This window comes from Rhinoderma darwinii, chromosome 3, assembly GCF_050947455.1.
Source record: "Rhinoderma darwinii isolate aRhiDar2 chromosome 3, aRhiDar2.hap1, whole genome shotgun sequence".
Classification (NCBI taxonomy): Eukaryota; Metazoa; Chordata; class Amphibia; order Anura; family Rhinodermatidae; genus Rhinoderma; species Rhinoderma darwinii.
The window spans coordinates 251,983,081-252,002,683 of record NC_134689.1 but is presented as its reverse complement, the minus strand read 5'-3'; the positions used below and the strand labels follow the sequence as shown (position 1 = coordinate 252,002,683).

At 47.2% G+C, this 19,603-nt stretch overlaps 1 protein-coding gene across 2 annotated transcripts in view; it reads right to left on the bottom strand.

The window, feature by feature from the left end:
• REC114 (REC114 meiotic recombination protein) overlaps positions 1-11,807 on the bottom strand; it is a 329,032-nt gene extending 317,225 nt beyond the window's left edge. Inside the window, exon 1 of one of the 2 annotated variants that reach the window (XM_075857745.1) lies at positions 11,551-11,807. In XM_075857745.1, coding sequence (XP_075713860.1) covers positions 11,551-11,703 — 153 coding nt within the window. In that variant the 5' untranslated portion in view covers positions 11,704-11,807. The remainder of the gene's footprint in view (positions 1-11,550) is intronic. The other variant, XM_075857744.1, reaches the window with a different exon arrangement.
• Positions 11,808-19,603: the final 7,796 nt, after the last annotated feature.

Here is a 19,603-nt window from a genome sequence, read left to right as displayed (position 1 = left end):
GGCTTTCTCCCCTTCCTGCTCTGATAGGCCTATGGGTATGTTCACACGCCCCGAAATACACCCGAAAAAACGATAGCTGTACAGCTGCCCATTGAATTCAGTAGGAAAAGCGGCAATTCATTCAGACGATGCATTTTTCTTACACCGCTATTTAAAAAAACGCCCCGTAAAAAGAAGTAGCATGTCACTTCTTGAGCCATTTTTTTAAACGGTTTCTCATTGTGTCAATAGAAGAACAGCTCCAAAAAACGCCTGAAAGAAACATTTTCAGCTTAAAAAACGGCTGAAAAGCTTTGATGGAATCAATAGCGTAGTCAACTACAGTATTGATTCCGTCACAACGACGGAACCCTTGCACTACCGAGACAAACGGAAACCATTTGCACCGCATCCGCCACCATTGAAATCAGTGGTGATGCAAATGGAAACCTATGCTTTAGTTTGTTTCAGTCAGGTCTCCGTTCTAACAGAAAGCTCAGACGGAACGTCAGAACGGAGCCCTGACGCAGGGCTGTTTTCAAGGGAAAACAGCTCCTGAATTTCAGCCGTTTTCTAAGCAAACTAGCGTTTTTCAAAGTTTTTGGAGCGGTTTTTCTATAGAGTTAATGAAAAACGGCTCCAAAAATGGCTCAAGAAGTGACATGCTCTTTTTCGCGCGTATTTTTACACGGCCGTTTTTTGAAACAGCCGATTTAAAAAAAAAGCCCCGTCGGAACAGAACGCCGTTTTTCCCATTGAAATCAATGGGCCGATGTTTGGAGGCGTTCTGCTTCCGATTTTCCGGCCCGAAAAAACGCCGGAAATAAGCCGTGTGAACACACCCTCACCTTACTGCAAGTGTTAACCTACTATGCTGTAGTCTTCTTCCCTCGCTTTCTGCTGCTCCGTCGCTCTTACTTCGGCAGTCCCAGATCGTTATCTGTTGGAATTCGTATCCAGCAACATCAGACGCTGGCTACAGATTCTATGAAGAAGGTTGCTGTGGGAGCGGCACTACGTTGACGTGCGCGCTCCCGAGCCTCCTCACTCTCATGCCCAATTCACAGCACTGCTACTGACATCACTGTCCATATATGGACAGTGATGTCAGGGGATTCCCCAGAGCAGAGCCTTTACTAGCGCTCTGCCCAGGGATTCCTGCTCTGGGAAAGCCGATGATGTCACTGTCCATATATGGGCAGTGATATCAGGAGCAGTGCTAGGGTTCACCGGCAGAGCTCTAAAAGAGGCTATGCTCGGGACTTTGGGCCAGTAAAAGCTCCTGACGTCACTGCCCATATATAGGCAATGATGTCAGAAGCTCCCAGAGATATACATTTAAAGTGTGCCTATAATTTTAAAAAAACTTTTGAAATGTCATAGTGACGTGTCCAAAGTTTTAATCGGTGGGGGTCCGATCAGTGAGACGCCCGCCTATCGCTAAAACAAAGCGGCAGGAGCGCTAAGGTGAGTGCTGTGCTGCTTAGTTTCGGCTTTCCTCGGAAAGCCGAGCGAGCAGTCTACGGACTTAAAGACTTTATATTGAGCCCGTACACCGCTCGCTAGGCTTTCTGAGGAAAGCCAAGCTGAGCAGAAACAAAGCCACACAACGGTCACCTGAGCGCTTCTGCCACTTTGTTTTAGCGATCGGTGGGAATCTCAGTGCTCGGACCCCCACTGATCAGTACTTCTGACATAGAAAGAAGTATTCGGCAGACAAGTTTTGAAGATGAAAAAAACATTTTTTTATTAAATGCCATTGGCTTGGTGCGACGTTTCGGTCACAATCGACCCTTATCAGACACTGAGCCGTGCTGGGGACTGGTGTATCCTGTAAATCAGCGTTATATGATAAAAGGCGGCTGACCGCTTGGTATAGAGCCACTGGCATTTAATAAAAAATATGGGGTTTTTCCAGCTTTAAAACTTGTGTGCCGAATACTTCTATGTGATTTGGGTTGGGACCCTATTCGAGCACCCATCAAGTCTAGTGCGATCTGAACTACTACGCATAACTTCTGACATGTCAAAAGTTTTTTTAAATTATGGTTTTTTTTGTGTGTGTTTGCGTGTTCTTACAGGTTTGGTTGTTGGACTACTTCGGATTCGAGGACTCTTTTTGATGACTGCTTTTTTTTTTTTTCATAAAATGGTTAACGAGGATTGTGGGGTGGGTTTGTTTAAATACTTTTTTTTTGTGTGCTTTTTTTTACTTTATCGGGCTTCATTCATTCATTCAGACTGAAGCAAACGAAAACCATAGGTTTCCGTTTCCATCACCATTGATTTCTTCTTTTTTTTTTTATTCTTTTATTTTCCGTTTTTCAATACACAAAAACAATGGTGAAGACATAAACAGCACTGACATCGGCCCACAGGCCAGAATATGGAGTGTACAAGAAGTGCAAAGAACACAAAGAATAGCAACGTACAGTCGGAATCAATATTGATAGAGAAACTCTTGTATGCACCCTGAACCTGCAGCCATGCATAATAACCCGTAAGAGAACAGGAAGGAGCTAAAGAGAAACAAAAGAGAAGAGGGGACAGAAAGGAAAAAGGGAAAGGAGAGAGAACTGACCTGACGTAACGGGCTTATGCTCAAGAGGCCATGATGGTCCTGTACTCCACAGAGGATTGAAACCGAATCCAAACACGCCATGTTTTAAGAAAGTTGGCGTGAGGTCCTCCATTCTCATAATCTCCTGGATTTTTCTGAACCACATGCCCACCGATGGAGGGCAAGTTTGTCTCCACAGCGCGGGGACGCACGCTCCAGCTGCATTCACGATGCAGCGAACCACTGAGCGTCGATACGTGGATAATGGCACATCACACAGATGGAGCAGGAAGAAACCCGGAGATCTCGGAAAGGAGGAAATCCGTGAATTTCGAGGAAATGCGCCACACCTCAGACCAGAAATCAGTCAAGAGCGGGCACTCCCAAAAAATTTGCAGAATTGTACCCACATGGTCACCAGATCTCCAACACAACGACGAGACCGCAGGTATCATCGCATGCAATCTGGAAGGCACTCTATACCATCTTGACAGGAACTTAAACCCCGCCTCCTGAAATCTGCTAGCCATAGAGGATTTATGCGTCATAGTGAACAAGCGGACCTTATGCTCCGTAGTGAACGTTAAACCCAAGTCCCTCTCCCAACTTAGAAAGTAGGCCGTAGTGGACAAATCAGATGGTGAGATCAGGAGAGCATAAAGTCTGGACAACGAGTCACGCACCGTGCCCGTGCAAAGGAGTTTGAAAGGGGAACTATCTCGTGAGTATGCCAATGAGTTAGTTAGGGACGCGAGGAAGTGTTTCAACTGGGTGACCTGCCATGTAGTAAATGAGACAGGATCAAAGACTCCAATTGTGCGCTAGACATCCACGCCTCATCCTGCATAAAGTGCGCGGCACGTCCCTTACCTGCCTTCAACCAGAGCTGAAAGGGCCCCCCTTCCCACCCCGGTGGGAAAGAAGGGTTGCCCAAGATGGGAAACAAGGGAGAGCGAGTCTGAGAAATCTCGTTCCGGGGAAAGAGCCGTGAAGCAACCGCCAGGGTGGGCCCGATAGTCGGGTGTGTCCGCGCCGACAGGGGAACGTGGTTGCCCAACCAAAGTAGGGCCTGCAAAGGAACTTCAAGAAAGGCCTGCTCCGTGGACATCCACTCTTTAATCTCAGCGTGCCTAAACCAGTCCAAAATCTGTGTCAAGTGGGAGGCCTTATGGTAGGCACCAAAGTCCGGGAGACCAATGCCACCCTCACACTTCGCACGAAAAAGCATAGATCGAGCAATACGCGCGGGTTTCCCCACCCATGTGAACTTGTGGAGCAGGGAAAGCAGAGCTTGAAAGAATGGGCGTGGGATGTGTACCGGCAGCGCCTGAAAGAGATACAAGATCCGTGGCAAAATATTCATTTTAAATATGGCACACCTGCCAAACCAAGTAAAGGTGCCCGTCGTCCAAGAATCCAAGTCGCTCTTTACACGTTGAAGTAACAGAGGGAAGTTCACCGCATAAAGACGAGACAGATCACTGGGAAGCCAGACCCACAAATATTTAAGCAAATCTCTAGCCCATTTAAAGGAGAAGGACTCAGACAGATCATCCACCAGAGTCTGCGACAACAAGATATTAAGAGCCTCCGACTTCTGGTAGTTGATCTTAAAGTTGGACAATTTCAAGTATCTATCCAGCTCCGCCATCAGGTTGGGTAAGGAGATCCTGGGAGCAGTGAGAAAGAAGAGCAGGTCATCCGCATAAGCAGCGACCTTATGGGACCTTCCTCCCAAAGCTACACCCGCTTTATCCGGATTGGAGCAAATATGGCACAAAAAGTGCTCCAAACATAAAATGAAAATTAAAGAGGACAAGAAACAACCCTGCCTCGTACCATTGGAGATAGCCAGTGAGGAGAAGTAGGGACTCGAAATCCATTTCAACATATGTGCGCCCAATCCCACATACCGCAAAGTGGCCAGCATAAAATCCCAATTGACTCTGTCGAAGGCCTTCTCCGCATCCGTGGACAGAAAGCAAGTGGGAAGGGCCGAGACAGCCGCTTGATACATCAGGTTAATTGCACCAGTAGTATTATCCCGTGCCTCCCTGAGGGGCATGAAGCCCACCTGGTCATTATGTATCACAATATGTAGTAGTGGGGACATCCTATGGGCCAGAATCTTAGCAAATAGCTATAGATCAACATTTAACAGAGAAATGGGGCGATAATTTTGGCACATGGATGGGTCCTTCCCCTCTTTGGGTATCACCGTGATGTGGGCCCTTAATGTGTCTTGAGGAAGGGTACTCCCCTCCGTGAGTGAATTGAAGGCGTGTAGGAAATGGGGCGAGAGCAGATCTGAGCAAACCTTATAATATTGCAAAGGCAGTCCATCCAAGCCCGGTGCCTTCCCCGCAGACGAGTCCTTCAGTGCCCAAGACAACTCTTCCAAGGAAATAGGAGCCTCCAGGGCCGCAATAGCCTCCAAAGGGATAAATTTCATCCCAGAGGACCGGAGATACATCTCAATCTTTTCCAAGTGGCTGCCGCCATCCAGAGAAGAAGGTGCATCACCAATTATTTCAATGGTGACGGATCCGGTGCCATTAGTCCACTACGGTATTCATTCTATCAAAACAATGGAACCCTTGCACAACGGAGACAAACAGAAACCATTTGCACCGGATCCGTCACCATTGAAATCAATGGTGATGGAAACGGAAACCTATGGTTTCCGTTTGTGTCAGTTAGGGCCCCGTTCCGACGGAAAGTTCAGATGGAACGGAGCCCTGACGCAAATGTGAACGAAGCATTATTAGAGCTTTTTTTTTACTTTATCGCTACTGCCTTAGCAATGGCCGATGTCTGACAGCATCCATTATTAAGGCAGGGCTGGTGAAAAGGCTAACACTAAACCCTCCCATTATTACCCGGTACCCACCACCACCAGGGGTATCGGGAAGAGCCAGGTACAATCCAGTACCCGACCATCTGAAGCCATGGTCAGGCACTGTGGCGGCCGCAGGTAGGTATTATTATGCTTGGAAGGTCGAAACACCGTGGCCCATCCCACCCCGGAAATGCTAGGCTGCTGGGAAGGCCCAGCATTTTTTTAATCCACAACATGTAAATTTATGTTGCAGTATTGCTACTTTTCTGTTGCGTGTTTTCCCCATTGAATTTAATGAGAAGGTAAAACCTGCAACAAATAGATTTTGCAATTATTGCGGTGGAAAAGTTGCAATTACGCTACAAAAAAATCGCAACAAATTATACTTACCCAGAACTCTCTGCTTCTGCATCCAGCCCGACCTCCAGGGAAGAGGTTTCATCCCATGTGACTGCTGCAGCCAATCACAGGCTGCAGCGGTCACATGGAATGAAACGTCATCCCAGATGGATGCGCTGCCGGACGTCAAGTATGAACCTTTTTATTTAGCTATTTTCCGCAACGGACATTGCGGTGGTAAAACTGCAACACAATTTGGTGCGGTATTTCGGCTGGACTTCCCTGCGCCGTCCAGGGTCGATACGCGGTATGCTTTTACGCAGCGTATCCGCCATGTATGAACATACACTTATAGGGCACACTCCTGCTGTATAATCGTTTTTCAGTGAAAGTAAAAGGTACGCTATAACTATAGTGAAGAAACTGCCGTCATAGTTGGTGGCGGGAGTAGGAAGCCTCCACGGAATAGGGATCCTGCTAGATCGTTATGTGCTGTCTTATACTAACACATTAACGATACTGAAGTGTTTAGACAGTGAATAGACATTCCTCGGGATGTCTATACACAATCTCTGCACTTCGTTACTCTGTCTGTGGTAGTTACAGCAGAGGAAGCGTAGTCTCACGAGATTACGCGGTAGATGAAAGGTTAAAGCGAGATTACGCTTTGCTCTGATGTAACTACCACAAAAACAGTAACGAAGTGCAGAGATTGTGAATAGACATCCCGTGGAATGTCTATTCACTGTCTAAGCACTTCAGTATCGTTAATGTGTAAGGCCTCATTTACAAGAGCGTAATATACGCGCGTGCGACGCGCGTGCTTTTCACGCGTGTCGTACGCACCTATATTACTCAATGGGGCAGTGCAGACGATGCGTGAATTTTGCTCAGCGTGAGTGCGCTGAAAAAAACTCATGACATGTTCTATAATCGTGCGTTTTTCGCGCATCACGCACCCATTGAAGTCAATGGGTGCGTGAAAACCACGAAGGTCGCACGGAAGCACTTCCGTGCGAACTGCGTGATTCGCGCAAGAGCTGTCAAACTGAATGTAAACAGAAAAGCACCACGTGCTTTTCTGTTTACAAACATCCGAACGGAGTGTCTTACAGATGACCGAACCGAACTTTACCGGGTTCGGCCGAACTCGTTTTGACCGAACCCGGCAGGAAACAGTCACTGTGCAGGGTGCTGAAAGAGTTAAACTGGTTCAGCACCCTGGACAGTGACTTCCGATCCCAATATACATGAACGTGTAAAAAAAAAAAAAAAGTTCTGACTTACCGATAACTCCCGGCTTCTTCCTCCAGTCTGACCTCCCGGGATGACAATTCAGTCCAAGTGACAGCTGCAGCCAAGCACAAGCCAAGCACAGGCTGCAGCGGTCACATGGACTGCCGCGTCATCCAGGGAGGTGGGGCCAGATGTCAAGAGAGGCGCGTCACCAAGGACGCGTCACCAAGGCAACGGCCGGGAAGTTCTCAGTAAGTACGAACCTCTTTTTTTTTAAACAGGTTACTCGATATGGTGATCAGAATGCACTGTCGAGGGTGCTGAAAGAGTTACTGCCGATCAGTTAACTCTTTCAGCACCATGGACAGTGACTGACGTCGGCTAGCCTCATCTCTATGATGGCGGCTGCGCGAAAATCACGCAGCCGCGCATCATACACGGATGACACACGGAGCTGTCATGTGCCTTTTGCGCACGCAAAACGCTGCGTTTTTTGCGCGCGCAAAACGCACACGCTCGTGTAAATCAGGCCTAAGACAGCACATAAGGATCTAGCAGGACCCCTATGCGCTGTCTAAATGAATGAATAGGAGTGCATGACGCTGATTGGTCAGCGTCATACACTCCTGTGTACAACGCCCACTTGGTCTAAAGTAAAAATAAAATACGCCCACTTGGGCATTAAGCAACTCATTAGCATAAATCTAAAATCGCTAATAAAGTGGTGAAAACAGATCGTTTTATTAAATAAAAAGCATTACTGTCATCTACATTATAGCGCCGATCTCCTTATGTAGGAGATACGACACTTATAATATGGTGACAGAGCCTCTTTAAGGGGTTAAAGCTGCAGTGGGGACTGGGCACTGATAAAAACGAATGGGCTCAGTGGGCTTTTTCCAAACTACCAGTTCGATACCGCTGAACTACCTTACAATGCATTACGTACCTGCCTGACTGATCTACTCTTTGCACATGTAATGGACAACTGTACATTGCACAATGTTTACATGCAGAAGCACTCCGGTAAACGGTCAATTTAGTAAGGGAAGGAGGTAGCTTTGGAAATGAATAAGGCCTCATGCACACGACCGTAGTGTTTTTCTGGTCCGCAAATTCCAGGACCGTGTTCCATGAAATGTCCTCCGCAGTTCATCCGTATGTAATCCGCAGTTCATCCGTATGTAATCCGCAAAATGCGGATAAAAAAAAAAAAGCCTAGGTAAAACAGGATGACGACAGAACTCATTCCCGGTCGTCGCCTAGCAACACTTCCGCAAATCCGCAAACTGCGGTTGACACACGGAGGTGTACCCGCATTTTCCACGGGCCCATTGACTTCTATGGGCATGTCCGCATCGAATTTGCGGGCCGTAATAAGAGATGTCCTGAGTTTGTGCGGCACGGATTTGCGGACATGTGGGGACCCGTGAAAACACGGATAGTGTGTATGGGCCCATAGAAATGAATGGGTCCGCAATCCTCCCGTGGATTTTCGGGGGAATTGCGGACACAAAAACACGTTCGTGTGCATGGGGCCTAAGACAGTTAATATAAAAAAAACCAAAAAACATTTGTCTGGAGAATCAAGGTGCAGAGAGGCAGAAACAACTGCTGACTCACAGCACACGTGGGGCCATTAGTGTAGGCAGCACCAGGGCTTCAGCTCCATGCGAGCGCGTCTGTCCCTTCAAATAAAACTAATTTACCGATTCTGTGCAAAAACAGAATAGTGAGGCAACAAGATGGCAAATAATTAAAAAAAATACAAGTCACCTCCCAGCCCTAACTATAGACATACGCCCAGGCTGCACTGGACATTAATAACAAGGACGTATCTACAGATTGTCGGCGAGAAGCGGTTAAAATAATATGGGGAATTTATTAAAGGGGCTGTCCAGACACAGGATAGGTCATTAGTATATGAGGGAGTATATGGGGGGTCCTACACCTGGACCCCACACCGATCAGCTGCCAGATGGTATGCAGGGTCTGCAGTGTTCAGAGCCGGAAGCAGATTGCTCCGCATACTGCATTGCGTCCGTGGTGCAGAACAGCAACTCTGCTCCTTTTCGCTTGAATAGGAGCAGAGCTGCAGTACTGCAGCTTTGTCCGCTATTCTGTGACCGGAACCATCTGCTCATGGCATGGACATCCAGGTGTCCGGCCCCCATGACCATGATCCACATCCAGTGGATAGGTCATCAGATGTCTGTGCCTGGACAACCCCTTTAAAAACAGCACTTTAAATTCCAGTATTAAAGCTCATGCACACGTGTGCGCCGGCCGAGTCCTGTCAGTGATCCGAGGAAAGATAGAACATGTCCTATCTTTCCTCGGATCAGAGACTCAGATAATTTTTCACGGACCCGATTTATCCGCTAAAGTGAATGGTGAAGACTATCGGGTGCCACTCGGATGCCGTCAAATACGGCCCGAGTGGCACGACGGTTGTGTGCATGAGGCGTTAGGGTAAGTTCACATGTAGGCACATGGCAGTGCCTGGAAGTAAAGGAGCAGGCTTGGCGAGTTCACACGTACCTTAAATACTGCAGCATAATACAGTAGCAGCAAAGTGGATGAGATTTTAAACAAATAACTAAGAAATTGACCTGCAGTGCGTTTTTTTAAATCCGTAGCATGTCAATTGTATTTGCGTAACCTCTGCTTATTTGTTGCGGGTTTTCCCCCCATTGAATTCAAATACAAATAGCAGATGTTGCATTTATTTTGCGGCAGAAAAGATGCGATTCCGCCGCAAGAAACGCAACTCAGGGGAAAAAAAAAAAAAAAACCTTATACTTACCCGAAATTCTGTGCTTCTTCGTCCAAGCCGGCCTCCTGGGATGAGGTTTCATCCCATGTGAACGCTGCAGCCAATCACAGGATGCAGCCACATAGGATAAATCTTCATCCCAGGAGGCCGGCCTGCAGTTTTCTGCAGCGGACATCACAGGACGAAAAACTAAGGCCTCATGCACACTTCCTTTGGCCGTTAATGACGGATCCATGGAACACAGATGGCTTCCGTGTGCAGTCCGTTGTTTCATGGACCAAATCAATGAAAAGGCCGAAACTGTTCCCTCAAAAACGGACAGGAGTAGGACCTGTCCTATTTTTGACGGAATGGCCACACGGTTCCGTTACAATGGAAGTGTGCCATAAAAATGAATGTGTCATGGTGCTATCCGTTAAAAAAAACGGATAGGACCCTGAAGAAAAAAACTGAAGTGGGCATGAGGCCTATTTCTATCTCTAGCGGGCACTGAATAGATATTGCCACATACCCTATAAACCACAGTATGCAACACAAAACACAAACGGGTATGTATGGAAGGCAAAAAAATACCATAGAATCACTATGTATACCAAAAAAATATTTTATTCAAAGTAAATACACCTCATAAATAGTTAAAAACACTTAAAAAAGCATAAACATGCGCTACAAAATCATGGGGGGTGGTTGCCACCCTGATAAGTGGCCAACACGCAAATACCCCCACACTTCCACCAAATCCCATAAATATGCGTATCAAATATTCAAGCATGAATCTGAAGAAAATATTGCATCAACCCATCCTCTGAATAAAGCATAATTACGTGATAGCCAGAGAGGGGAACAGGGGACTGAATGCTCCACACGTTGCTCCACACGTATTGCCACAAATGTGGCTTCCTCAGGGGTTATTTCTGTAATGAAGTGTATCTTTAATAACTATAAATTAATTCTATGACTATATATATTATGAAGAGCCTGTGCACAGTCAGGCACACTTACCTAATTCTCTCTCCCGTGGGCGCCATGCTGCCACAAGCAGCGGCGTCTGCTCATGTGCGGTGCGCACCCGCCGGGGCCGACACCACGATCACGTGATGTGGCTCCCCACGCATGCGCAGCACCACAAGCAGAACAGGGAAGGCAGCTGCCGTTCGCACTGGAGAACCCTGTTTGGTGCGGTTTTTCATCCGGAATTCCCTACGGCGCCCGTTGCAGATACGTTGTGTGATTTACACAGCGTATCTGCCCTTCGCATACATAGCCTTAAACTAAGTCATAGTAAAGTACGCCAAATTAGGTGGAATGCTCCCCTTCATGAATTTGGCGCAACTTTAGCAGGCGTAGATTTGCACCATAACTTACGCTAACTTCTGGAGTAAGTTAAGGTATATCTATAGGTACGTGGAGGCCCTGTCCCTCCATATAAGACACACCCCTTTTGAAATGCGGTGAGAGAAGTAAAAAGCTACAAATTTGTTGTGCGCCAAACTTTGACTTTTTAAAGTCAGAAAACTTATTTAAAGCCTATAAACAGATTTCGCCCAATATGTCAGTCTTTTAAAAATCAGAATTACCTCAGGTGACAGGGTTGGGGTGTGTCTAGCTAGATATACATTAGTGCATATTCAATGAACACCTTATTTATGAAGCCCCCACTATGTCAAAAAAAAAGGTGTATTCCTCAATCGATGTGTGTCACTATTACTAAATGTGTTCAGAAAATCCAAAAATAACAACTTCATTATACTGAATTTAGAGTAATAACATACAATAATAACCTACTGATCTTCCACTCTATACTATATACACATCTCTTACCTGCTTTTGTCCATGTTTCCTATCTTTCTCCCGAGGCCTCCCGACTCTTCCATACTTTTTAATCACCCAGCGTTCTCCTTGTTCTACCACACTGAGGTCTAAAGGCGACACGTCCATGGACAATGACATACTGGTATCTGCTGCCTCAGCCATTACACCGCAAAGGCGGGAAACTCATTCGGGACTTCTGTGTGTAAGCAGAACTGTATACATACAAGGGAGAGCCTGTGAAAGCGCTCCCCCTTCTGGTAGCTGTGCTGCATAGGAAGGCACAGGGTGGTAAGCAATACAATTCAGTGTTCACACGGATTTTTGTCAGGCTGATTTTGAAATGCCAGTGTTTTTTGAGGTGTTTTGATGCACTTTTTTTTACTGCGCCCAAAAAAAACAAAAAAACGCCTCAAGCGAGTAGTGCATTTTTTTTTCTGCCTCCCATAGATTTCAATAGAGGTTCAGAGGCGAAAACCGCTCCAAGATAGGACATTCCGCTTTTTTTCCCGTGAGTGGTCAGAAAAGGCCCAGGGAAAAAAACGCATCTGCCTCCCATTGAAATGGGGGGAGATTAGTCATGTTTTTTTGGCGCTGATTCAGACGCAGTTTCCGCATCAAAATCAAAACGGAGTAAGGTGATAATTTTATGAAGAGGTGCACCACTCTTAATAAATTTGTTGCCTCATCGGCTGTCTGTGCGCCACTGAGTGAAATCTACGCCAGCCAGGCGCTGGCGTACATTTCCGCTACAATTTACGCCAGTTTCTCGCGCAACAACAGTAAAAGAATGAATGTAAACAGAAAAGCATCACGTGCTTTTCTGTTTACAAAAATCCAAACGGAATGTCATAATGATGGCGGCTGCGCGAAAATCATGCAGCCGCGCATCCATATGAACAGGACACACGGAGCTGTCACGCTGCTGCCATGCGCGCAAAACGCATGCGTATTGTGCGGGCGCAAAACGCTCACGTTCGTCTGAATCCGGCCTTAGGCCTGCGCAAAAGGCACTTAACAGCTCCGTGTGGCCTCAGCATATGATGCGCGGCTGCGTGCTTTTCGCGCAGCCGCCATCATTATGACACTCCGTTTGGATGTTTGTAAACAGAAAAGCACGTGGTGCTTTTATGTTTTCATTCATCCTTTTGACAGCTGTTGCGCGAATCACGCTGTTCGCACGGAAGTGCTTCCGTGCGACATGCGTGGTTTTCACACACCCATTGACTTCAATGGGTGCGTGATGCGCGAAAAACGCCCAAAGAACGGAAATGTCGTGACTTTTTTTCAGCGGACTCACGCTGAGTAAAAATAACACACATGTCTACACGGCCCCTTAGACTAATATAGGTCCGTGCGACGCGCGTGAAAAACACGCGCGTTGCACGGACGTATTTTCCGAATAAGGCCTAAGGGTATGTTCATGAAGGGCGGATACGCTTCTTAAAAGTATGTAGCGTATCCGTCCTTGAACCCGGATTTCCGGCCAAAAAAAACAAATTGTTATTCAAATTTTCGAATGGAATCTCCACAGCGGAAGCACTGCTAGAAAAAAAGTTAATACCTCCCAGGCATTGTCATAGCGACGCATCTCTCTGTTCTCCGTGCAGCCCTCCTGGGATGACGCTGCAGTCCACCTGACCGCTGCAGCAGTTACATGGGATAAAACATCCCAGGAGGCCGACCTGGATGAAGAAAAGAGGAACGTGTCGCTATGACAAGGCCCGGGTGGTAAGTAATAAAGGAATTGTGTCCCAATTTATTTATTTTTATTTATTTGATGTGTTCTAACCCCTTCCCGCCGCAGCGCTTTTTCAGATGTTCATTTTCGTTTTTCCTGCCCACATTCCAAAAGCCATAACTTCTTTATTTTTCCGTTGATAAAGTCCTATTTTTGCGAGACGAGTTGTAGTTTTTCGTAGCACCATTTATTTGGCCATATAAAGTACTAGGAAACGGGGAAAAAATTATTTGTGGGGTAGAGAATGAAAAAAAAACAGCGATTCCTCCATTTTTTTTTGCGCGCCTTTTTTACGGAATTCACTGTGCAATTAAAACAAAATGTTAAATTCATTCTGTGGGTCAATACGATTACGGCGATACCAAATACAGAGGCGTAGCTAGGTTCTCCAGCACCCGGGGCAAAGATTCAGTTTGGCGCTCCCCCCCCCAACCTCTTTCCCGACATCTCCTTCCCCCTCGCCGTGTTTGTTTTCTCTACCAATCGACGTGTCATTTATTTTTATGTAACGCGAGCATAAAAACATTTGTACATTTTACAAGCAATATGGTTCTATACACAACACCAGAACCAAGCTCAGTACATAAATACAGCCCCAGAAGCAAGCTCACTACATATATACTACACCAGCACAAATACAGCTCAATTTAGTGCAACCCCTGCCGTATAGGTGTGTACGGCGTAAAACTACAGATCCCAGCATGGGCCAAACAATGATAAGGATATGCTGGGAGATGCCGTTTCACAAAAAATAAATCCTATCATAATCATATCACCCATCATCTCGCTGCAGATCATACAGTGACTACAGTGCTGATTAGAGGCAGAATAAACATTTACATTAAGTGACTCACCGGTGACGTCTCAGATTCTAGTTCTTTTTCTCCATCCGGTCCAGACCTCTATGGTGGCTTCTCCCGGTCACAGACCATTTCTGCAGTTTGCCACTCACATGTCTTCAGCTTCTCACTTTTCCAACATTTCTGCACCTATAAATAAATATAAAGTTATCATTATACCACACACTACGCCCCTAAATATAATAGCGCCATACACTGCACCTCTAATTATAATAGCACCATACATCGTGTCCTACACACACACACTGTGCCCCCTGTAGATAGTGCCTGCCATAGAGTCCCCTGTAGATAGTGCCTGCCATATAGCCCACCCCTGTATATAGTGCTCCACTAGATAGTCCACCCCTGTATATAGTGCTCCACAGATAGCCCACCCCTGTATATACTATATACAAGGGTGGGCTATCTGTGGAGCACTATATACAGGGGTGGACTATATGTACAAGGGGGCTATATATAGGGGTGGGCTTTCTGTGGAGCACTATAGGGGGAGATATTTGTGGGATACTATATACAGGGGTGGGCTATATCTACAGGGGGACTATATCTACAGGGGGACTATATCTACAGGGGGACTATATCTACAGGGGTGGGCTATCTACAGGGGTGGGCTATATCTACAGGGGTGGGCTATATCTACAGGGCTGGGCTATATCTACAGGGCTGGGCTATATCTACAGGGCTGGGCTATATACAGGGGTGGGTTATATCTACTGGGCTGGGCTATATCTACAGGGCTGGGTTATATCTACAGGGCTGGGCTATATCTACAGGGGTGGGCTATATCTACAGGGGTGGGCTATATCTACAGGGGTGGGCTATATACTATATAGCCCCCCCTGTAGCTATAGCCCACCCCTGTATATGGTGCTCCATAAATAGCCCACCCCAGTATATAGCCCCCCTGTAGATATAGTCCCCTTGTATATAGCCCACCCCCTGTAGATATAGTCCCCCTGTATATAGCCCACCCCCTGTAGATATGGTCCCCCTGTAGATAGCCCACCCCAGTATATAGCCCCCTGTAGATATAGTCCCCCTGTATATAGCCCACCCCCTGTAGATATAGTCCCCCTGTATATAGCCCACCCCCTGTAGATATAGTCCACCTGTATATAGCCCACCCCCTGTAGATATAGTCCACCTGTATATAGTCCACCCCCTGTAGATATAGCCCCCCTGTAGATATAGTCCCCCTGTACATAGCCCAACCCCTGTAGATATAGCCCCCCTGTAGATATAGTCCCCCTGTATATAGCCCACCCCCTGTAGATATAGTCCCCCTGTATATAGCCCACCCCCTGTAGATATGGTCCCCCTGTAGATAGCCCACCCCAGTATATAGCCCCCTATAGATATAGTCCCCCTGTATATAGCCCACCCCCTGTAGATATAGTCCCCCTGTATATAGCCCACCCCCTGTAGATATAGTCCACCTGTATATAGCCCACCCCCTGTAGATATAGTCCACCTGTATATAGCCCACCCCCTGTAGATATAGCCCCCCTGTAGATATAGTCCCCCTGTATATAGCCCACCCCCTGTAGATATAGCCCCCCTGTAGAAATAGTCCCCCTGTATATAGCCCACCCCCTGTAGATATAGTCCCCCTGTATATAGCCCACCCCCTGTAGATATAGTCCACCTGTATATAGCCCACCCCCTGTAGATATAGCCCCCCTGTAGATATAGTCCCCCTGTATATAGCCCACCCCCTGTAGATATAGCCCCCCTGTAGATATAGTCCCCCTGTATATAGCCCACCCCCTGTAGATATAGTCCCCCTGTAGATATAGCCCTCCCTGTAGATATAGCCCCCCTGTAGATATAGTCCCCCTGTAGATATAGTCCGTCCCCCTGTAGATATAGTCCGTCCCCCCGCAGATACAGCCACACACTTCTATTACAATTTAAAAAAATAAAAATATTCAAACTCACCTTATTCCCGCTCCCACGCCGTCCGGCAGCCATGGAGACCTGCTCTCTTCTGCGCAGGTCTCCAGGGGGTTGAACACAGCGTCTATGAAAGGCGCTGATTGGCTGGGCAGGATGACTTTCCCTGCCAGTCAGTCAGCGCCTTTCATCGACGGAAGCGTCACTGGTACAAAAAGGTACCAGTCGCTTGATTCGTGGAGAGGCGCTGAATGGCCGGGCACGGAACGTGCCCGGTCATTCATTGCTTCTAATTGTACCTGTGTCCTTGCGACACACGTACAATTATAGTGCAGGAGGAGGTGGCGCTGGCGCCCCCCTCTGAGCTGCGCCCGGGGCACGTGCCCCGCCTGCCCCCCCTAGCTACGCCCCTGCCAAATATATATAGTTTTTTCTATATTTTACTACTTTTACAAGTAAAAAGCTAGGTATAAAATAGAAAATTTATGCCATACAGCCCCCCTGTAGACAGTGCCATACAGCCCCCCTGTAGACAGTGACATACAGCCCCGCCTGTAGACAGTGCCATACTGCCTCCCCCTGTAGACAGTGCCATACAGCCCCCCTGTAGACAGTGTCATACAGCCGTCCCTGTAGACCATGCCATACAGCCCTCCCTGTAGACAGTGCCATACAGCCCCCCTGTAGACAGTGTCATACAGCCGTCCCTGTAGACCATGCCATACAGCCCTCCCTGTAGACAGTGCCATACAGCCCCCTGTAGACAGTGCCATACAGCCCCCCTGTAGACAGTGCCATACTGCCCCCCTGTAGACAGTGCCATACTTCCCCCTGTAGACAGTGCCATACTGCCCCCTGTAGACAGCGCCATACAGCCCCCCTGTAGACAGTGCAATACAGACCCCCTGAAGATAGCGCTATACAAACCCCCCTGTAGACAGCGCTATACGGACCCCCTATACACATCGTTATATGGACCCCCCTGTAGACAGCGCTATACAGACCCCCTGTAGAAAGCGCTATACAGCCCCCCCCTCTAGACAGCGCTATACAACCCCCCTCTAGACAGCGCTATACAGCCTCCCTTGTAGACAGTGCTATAAAGCCCCCCTGTAGACAGCGCTTTACAGCCCCCGCTGTAGACAGAGCTTTATAGTCCCCCCTGTAGACAGTGCTATACAGACCCCCCCTGTAGACAGTGCTATTCAGCCCCCCTGTCGAAAGCGCTACACAGACCCCTGTAGACAGCGCCCCACAGCCCCCCTTGTGGACAGCGCCATATACGGCCCCCCCCCCCCAAAAAAAAAATGATACTCACCTGGGCCCCGTTCCCCCCTGAGCTGTTCCACAACGGGAACCTTGCGTAGGCCGGCGTGATTAAGTGACGCCATCACACCTGCATGCGGGATCTTGTCCCTGCGCCTGATAGGCTGCTGGCTGAACGTGGCCTGTAACCCATGGCAGAGCAGGAGGGAGAACTCCCTGCTCTGCCGTAGTGTACAATAGTATCTGCATCCTGAGGACGCAGATATTATGGAATGTGGCCTCGCTACCGCTGCAGCAGCGGTAGCAGATGCTAGCGGCGCCACCGGGCATGGGAGGCACGAGCCCCCTCATTCCGCGGGCCCCGTAGCAGGCACTATGGCTGCTTCAGTGGTAGTTACACCACTGGTCACATTGAAAGTAGGTCACTGACCGATAGTAACCCCGGTCACCTAGCTAATGCAGGGACTCACTTTAGGAATTATTGATACCTATTAATATTTCTGGCGCATCTCTATGTCCCGTGCGCCTCAATAGAAACTAGAGTTAATTGACGTCTAGCTTCTATTGCGGCGCAGGGGAGTAGACAGAAAGCTGTAGGTGAGTGTAAGTTTTCTTCTTTTTCATATTACTAACTTTATGTTTTTTGTTTTGCAGATTCCGCTGGACTGTTTGGACTAGGTCGTAGATGCGTTGGACTACTTAGTTGATCTAAGTTTTGTTTTTTTTCAAGGATCCCTCAATAGACTCAAGTGTATTGACACACGCTCCTTTGAATAAGGGTTTACAATGAAAAAACTATTTGTTAAAAAACAAATTTGTTTTGTGTCACCAAATTCTGAGATCCTAATTTTTTTATTTTTTTTGTCGATTGAGCGGTTTAAAGGCTTATTTTTTGTGGGACAATCTGTTGTTTTTATTGGTACAGTTTTTTGGCACATAAAACATTTTGATCACTTTTTATTACATATTTTTTAGCGCTAAGGTGACCAAAAAACAGTGATTCTGGTGTTTTCATATATTTTTTTTTACATCGTTCACAGTCCGAGTTAAATAATATTGTATTGTATTCGTTCGGACTTTCACGGACGCAATTTTTTTTTTTTTTCATTTTGTACATTACTTTAGAGGAAATTTTTTTTTTTTCTGAACTAAGAATAGTTATATTTTTTGTACATTACTGAAAACGTTATTTAACTTTATTTACACTTTTTATTAGTCCCCGTAGTGGATTTGAACCAATGATCGTTAGATCGCTGGCACAATACACTGCAATGCTAATGTATTGTCGTATATTGTCACTTTTACAGGCTTCTCATTAGGCCCTCAGGCTGCCATGACAACCATCGGCACTCCGCCATCACGTCGCGTGAGAGCCGATGGGCTGTTAGAGGGGGCCGCGGTCGCTATTTCGTTACTTCCAGTATTCCCGTTGTTCTGCCCCTCTGACGGAGCAGAACAACGGCATGCCGAACACAGGTGTGAACCCAGCCTTGCTTGTTTGTCACACATCTGCGTTGGTCTTTCCTTTTTAATGGATCCGTCAAACTAAAACAAACAAGTTTTTTTCTGTATTTATATATTTTTTAAGGCCGGGTTGACACCAGCGTTTACCAATACATTTTTCTACTCTACCAGAGGAGCAGAACAAGGGAAAACTTGGAAGCGCCGATTCTGTTGCACCACAGACACCACCGGCGGCCGACAGAACCCATTGACTTTAATGCGTTCCGTCGGGGTGTCCGTGGTTTTACCGGTAACAATAGCGCAGCATGCTGCGCTATTGTTTCTGGTATGCTTTGCCGGATCTGCAATGGAGGCCCCTAATGGAGCCTCCAATGCAGCTGTGTACGAGGCCTAATATGTTTTTTTCATCGCTCATGACAGCACCCATGCGAGGAGACCGCCCATCCCAGGACTGGAAACCTGAGGAGATAAAAAAAGGTTCACACCCTTTCCACACCTCAGTTTCAGGTTTCCTGGGTTGTCCTGGGGTGCTTCTGCTCCCATTGCAGTTATGTATCTAATTTTTTTATTTTTTCTTCACACCCAGGGCTGAGGACTGGAAGATGGAATGAATTTGCCTTACTTTCTTGGTATGGTATTAGTCGTTGTAAAACGCAGCCTATTTACCTAGTCTGCTTCCCTGTGTGCTGCCTCCTGTCTGTTCATGTCTACTGCGGCTAGGTCGGGCAGCATGCTTGTCCGGCAACTCTTCCCTTCTTGGAAGGAGGAGTGGTAAACATGCTGTGGGCAGGTAGGATTCTCAGTGTGGGCTGGACAGTGTCTGGGATGCGTCGCAGGCAAT